Source organism: Megalops cyprinoides, chromosome 11, assembly GCF_013368585.1.
Source record: "Megalops cyprinoides isolate fMegCyp1 chromosome 11, fMegCyp1.pri, whole genome shotgun sequence".
Taxonomy (NCBI): Eukaryota; Metazoa; Chordata; class Actinopteri; order Elopiformes; family Megalopidae; genus Megalops; species Megalops cyprinoides.
The window spans coordinates 13,445,786-13,452,083 of NC_050593.1; the positions used below are offsets into that span (position 1 = coordinate 13,445,786).

General features: G+C 41.4%; 1 protein-coding gene across 1 annotated transcript; it reads left to right on the forward strand.

Moving 5' to 3' along the window:
* The first annotated feature begins 3,890 nt into the window (after nt 1–3,890).
* On the forward strand, nt 3,891–5,893 carry LOC118785566 (ADP-ribosylation factor-like protein 4C). Its single transcript, XM_036540321.1, has one exon. It carries the CDS (start codon nt 4,599–4,601, stop codon nt 5,175–5,177), a length of 579 nt encoding a protein of 192 aa, XP_036396214.1. The 5' UTR covers nt 3,891–4,598; the 3' UTR covers nt 5,178–5,893.
* Nucleotides 5,894–6,298: the final 405 nt, after the last annotated feature.

The following is a 6,298-nucleotide window of genomic DNA, read 5'->3' on the forward strand; positions in this document are numbered from 1 at the left end:
GGCCCCTCCTCCCCACGACCCCAGAGGAGCGATAAAAGACAAAAAGCCCTCATCCTGTTAAAGTATTGTGAATGTGCACCTGGAAGAAACAGTGATCTCATTCATCAGTCTGTTCCGTGTGCACCTGACCCCCCCACAACTGCACACTTTTTCGCACAATCTGCCCGGGTCACCTGCAGAGGCCCCTTTGCATGGTTTCAACCGCAAATTGCTTCGAAACTGCAAAAAGGTAACACCACTCGAGATATATACTTGGGATCACCTCACATGCCAATGAAGTGTGATGCAGCCCCGCTCCTTCTGATTTCCCTCGGAATGTTTCACATCTTTCCCATGTGGTATATCTGTGCCTCTTTGCACATTTGAAGCATATGAAAGGAATGTGTTCCCCCATCTACTCTTCCTGTATTTGAAAGCACAAGCCGTACAGGCAACACCTAAGGGAGAGAAACAGGATCATCCCTTTGAAGTGGTGGGTTTGCAGTCTGGTAATAAACCGTCTCGTCGGTTAGCATGGGTATTGGTGACACAGAGGAGCCAACAGGAGTTGGTAATGGCTGCCCTGGTCACCCCTCATCTCCGGCGGTGTTTATACCTTTGTGTGCTGCCGGGACAGGCCAGTTAAACTTCAGCATAAAACATGGCCTTTATCATATTTGTCCTTCAGAAGCCTTTTAACACTGCTATTTTTTCTCTTCCATTCCTTTATCCGTTCATAAACGACATCGCATTAAATGGGGCCTACAATTTACAGTAGCAGGGTGGTTTATTGTTGCAATTTAGTCCTTGCCTGTGTGTAGTAAATACTGCTGGTATAAAGTATACCATGACCAAAGCTATACTGTAATGGAAATTTCCTGTAATGTCATTAGCACACATATAAAATATGGTAGTGGTGATAGTAACAGAAGTGCATGAGAGTGGAATACAGTGATGCTGATATATGCAGCACAGTTGAATACAGGGATGCAGGTATTGTAGATGCAGAAGAGGAGTATAGTGATGCTGGGAGATGCAGTGGAGGTAATAATACAGCATTTAGCTTTCTGCTGGTCTACTCAGAGACAGATGGGATTCAGGCAGTGCCCTCACCCCTGCTGTTCGGGCTCCCCACCCAGGCAGTGGGGCTGCTGCAGGGATGGCAGCCTCTCTGGGTATACGTGTTTGTGAGGCTGAAAAGCACTGCCAGCTCATTTACCTCCTGGAACAGCACTGATACAGACAGACTCCATTATCTCCCAGTGAGCCGGGAGTCGATGAGAAGGCACGCGCCATTTTTGCTGCGGTTTGGAGATGATAAGATTTGTTGATTTGCAACTACCGGGCATAAACTGACTGTTCACATTAACTTCCATCACTGAGCAGTGTAAACATAGTTTAGTGATTGCGTACAATCTGGATGATCTCAGCTGCTTGCTGGAAAATGTGTGTGGAATCTGCAATGAGAAGTAGTCACAAATAATTGATATTCAGTTTTTTCCCCACATGAGAGAAAAATATCAACAACCACACACACATATTTTGTCTTATCTTAAACATTACTTCCTGATATAATGATGATCACATGGGCCTTGGCTACAGCACACTACAAATTAATTTGGTTGGTTTGGTTGGTTTCTTTAATACTGTAATGAGATATTGACACCGTTGCTCGTACGCCATCTTTAGTGTGATCATTTTTAATATGAACGAGACATTTTGACTGTTGCTAGTGTTCCTCTGCCCTCTAGTGGAGATAATTTGAAACCGTTGCCATCCTGACATTATTTAAAACTTCATTTTACTTGTCATAAAACTGTCAACTATAAACATTTAGAAATAAATGTTTCCAAATTGCATGCTAAATCAAAAAGCATAAAGCTAGAAAGTTCTATATATCGCACCCCAATTAACTGTTTTTAAATAAAGCTTTAATGACCCATAATTATTATCTGTGCAAATTCCCACTCCATTAGCATACTATATAATTTCCTAGTGTTCAGGTCAATGTTTGGGGTACAATCAATTTTTGAGGAGCAAGAGTACCAGAGTTTACAGGACATAATGTGAAGCTCTGAGGGGTACTGAAAAATCTTGTTTGTTAATCAGCTTCAGTTACTGGTGAGTACTGAAAGGGACAGTCCCATTCCACTGCAGTTCAATTACTTAAAAAGACATATATGCAGACTGTACATCTATTAATGCTGCCCCAACAGGTCCATTATGCACTTAATCAAACTGAAGTAAAACAAAATGCATAACAGCCATAGAGAACCATTTGCCAACATATTGGAGAAAAGTGGACTAATTTACCATTGATTGACTTGATTATATTTTGCATGTACTTGTGTACACAGTCACTCCATAAAGCAATAAATTATTATCATTTGGAAAAGTTAAGGCAAAATCACAGAATTGAGCCTTTATGAACTTATCTCAACCAGTTCTTTAAATTACACATTGACATCATATATTAAATGCTTGAAACGGGCCAAAAAATGACTGTTATTTATTTATTAATAAACACTATTTGGAGGACACATCATCCATTTTTAACAGACTGCCCTTAGTTATTTTTCCATTTCATATACTGCAGCACTTGTAATGATAATCACTGGGAAATGGAATTAACAATAAACTGCTCATGCATAAATATATATTGCATTTAATCTTGCATCACTGCATCACATTGTGTATGAGGCTATAGATCAGGAAATTTCCCCAAAACCCCACTGCAACGCACCCGTCTATTAGATCACGAAAGCAAACATAGGAAACACTGCAGCAGCGTGTTACTATTCCATCACTGTCCACAAGGGGACGACAAAGTCCATGTAAGGAAAATACCAAATTTCACCTTACCATAGCTTGTCAATTGGATCCAGAAAATGGCCAAAAACGCTTTAGTCATATATTTCAGCAAGCCTCCAATCCGCCTTATAATATATTCCAAAAGTGTAGCCTACATGATAATTTACATAAATATAATGCAGCCAGGGAATTATGTGTAAATATAATTTGCCTCTTTATGAGGTACTGGTCTGCTCTGTGTGGTGAAGTGCTGTTCCAGGTTTGATGATGGCACAGAGCTGCAGGAATGCATATGTGATCATTGTTAATGAAACCTAATTTGCTTCAAGCCCAACAAGTTGACATTGGTTAACACAGATTCTTAAATGAGAATTCATTTGTGCAGTTTAAGTATTCTGACAAAACAGAATACATGGCATATCTACTTAACTTATGGTCACTGTAGTCAAAGCCTACTGACTCATGATCAGTCTATATTATTATTATTATTATTATTATTATTAGTAGTAGTAGTAGTAGTAGTAGTAGCAGTAATGGTAGGCATAGCGCCCCAAGTGACTTTAGAGTCAGCTTTCAGGTCGATGCCTTATCAGCAGGTGGAAATATACACTTACATGATGTGTTTCATTAGTAACCTGTCCAAAATCCAAAAATGTTAAACATACAAGCCGAACAGTACAAAAGTCAAGCGCATGTCAGTTCCGCCTCCACCCGTAGTCTACATGGCGCTTGAACAGGAATGTATCTGTCAATATCCTCCTTAAATCCCTCTGTATGAGGGCATCGTCAAACCAAATGACTAATGTTATAATTTATATAATTACATTTTTTTTTTGTTCCTGACACACAACTTCCACATAAACGTTGTGTGTAACATTTGAGGAAAGCTTCCTCCTATCGATCATGATCCCAGGCTTTTGCGCAATGATAAATCTCCTATTAGTATATACTCTGTACCTACTCCTAGGTATAAAGGCCAAAACTGCTTGCACCTTCAGTTGAAAAAATAATTGTATCAGATCATTTTCCCCTTCACAGCCATGGGATGTTTTTCCTGGTTGGAGTGGGCGGAGCTCCAGACTTTTCAGTTGCGCGTGGTTTTCTGTCAGCAGCCGGGCTTCGACCGCGGTGTGAATCCAGCGTCAGCAGGAGACTGCGGTTCCCTGACGACAACTGAAATGACAAAATTTACCACGATCTAACAAGTAAGAGAACTCCGTATTCGGAATTAATTGCGAAGCGGGGAACGTTGTATCGTCACGGAGCTTACGATGGATTGTATTTTACCGTAATTTCATACCGCGTCTCAATGTTGACTGCCAACGTGCTGACTGGACCGGTAGACCGCTTCGCCCTCCCACTGAAGAAGCTACAGGCGATTAAAAGGAGAGCACAGCTCTGTACGACCGCAACATTTTCATCACTGTATAAACGAGTTAGCCAGCCGCTGTATACAATATTTATTCGTAGCAAGATTGGATCTTAACTGGTTTGTGCGGGAGGTGCAAACGCAGACCGCTCCACTGCGTTTCCAGTGATCCCCCCATCACAGCTGCAGAGGAGGGAGAGGTTTCGTTCCGCAAAACTGCACCATGGGACCGGTCCACTGAATTTGTCATTCAGCGATTTTCTACGGGCACCGAATTTATTCCAGCAGTCACAGAAACTGGCTTCCAGTAAATATCCGACAAGTGGATCTAACGTCGAATGTTGTGAAATTACAGCCATTCGTTTGCACGTGATATTACTTCTTGCTCTACACGTGATATTCTGTCGGAGACGGTTTATGATCAAACGGTCTATACACAATGGGAAACAGCTTTTCCAATATATCTGCTTTTCAGTCCCTTCATATTGTCATGCTAGGGTTGGACTCCGCTGGTAAGACTACCGTTCTTTACCGACTGAAATTCAACGAGTTTGTAAACACGGTGCCCACAATAGGCTTTAACACAGAGAAGATTAAGCTGAGTAATGGTACCGCAAAGGGTATCAGCTGTCACTTCTGGGACGTCGGCGGACAGGAGAAACTCCGACCTTTGTGGAAATCATACAGCCGTTGCACGGATGGTATTATTTACGTGGTGGATTCGGTGGACGTGGATAGACTAGAAGAGGCCAAAACGGAATTGCACAAAGTCACCAAATTCGCAGAGAACCAGGGGACCCCACTTTTGGTGATTGCCAACAAGCAAGATCTTCCCAAATCCCTTTCCGTTGCTGATATTGAAAAACAGCTGGCACTTCAAGAGCTTGGTCCGTCCACCACATATCACGTCCAACCAGCCTGTGCCATAATTGGCGAGGGCCTTCACGAGGGTATGGACAAATTATACGAAATGATTGTTAAACGGAGAAAATCTTTAAAACAAAAGAAGAAGCGATAACGACACTCCTCGCCTTGCCACCCGGGAGTACCATAACTCTGGTTTTCGGATAATGCCACTGTTGCCCCAAACGAAATGTTTACTTTGCAGTGACGCGTTTTCGTTTCATTTGGTTTGACGGAAGTTTTTGCTACTGTATACCCTCTGTAGTATGCTGCATTGCACGCAAGAAGATGCTTTAGAGGGTGCTGGATGTTCCACCGAAGTAAACCAAAACCTGCATTGAGTAGTCTTAAAAATAATCGAAAAAAAATGGGCTGGGCCCAGTCTGTTGCTGCTCTATTCTTGATTCTATATTATGTAGCCGAACAATGTTTAGTTTATAAGTACTCATATAACACTGTGACGGTCATTGGACATTCCTTATTGCTGATCTTCACTAGAAATGAGTAGAAGTTTTTCGGACGTTGACAATACTGAAGTACATTTTACTCTATCGCAGTTTCATAGGGATGAGTGATGCCATGGAAACGTGCACGTTTGTGTTCCACCAGATTCAGGTGACGGGCGAAATGCATTAAAATTTTCTTTCGCCTATAAATTGGACTTACCTTGGAGAAGTACTGAATTATATTAGTATAGTGAGAATTGCTCACCAGAAATATATCTTGCTGGCAACATAGTCCACATCAGTTGCAAACTCTACTTTGCACTTTTTCCAATAAAACAATGAAGTCCTACACTGTATAGCAATGTGAGACTGTTTATGTACAGTACAGCCAAAAAAAAAGATTCTGAAATATTTTTATTAAAATGATTAAAAATGACCTGTTTGCAGTTACTTCTTGTTATTGTGAAACCCATGTAAATGTGTTCCAGGGTGCTGCTCAGAGCTCAGAGGCTATTACATCTCTGAAAGATCTCTCTGCAATTTGAAATGAATGGGCAATAAGCAGGGCTGCTGTATTGCTTTGTAGTGCTGTCTACGTGGTGGATTAAACTGCCCTGAGATCTACTGAGGGTCCTCTCAGAAGAGATTCACTACATACCAAGGGAAACAAAAGTGGAAGAGGTTGTATTAAGCACCTATTGAGAGCAGGGACATCAATGATTTGATGCTGATTTGTTCAAAACATAATGGTTATGGTGTTCTTCTTGTGCATCCCAATACCATGTCATAT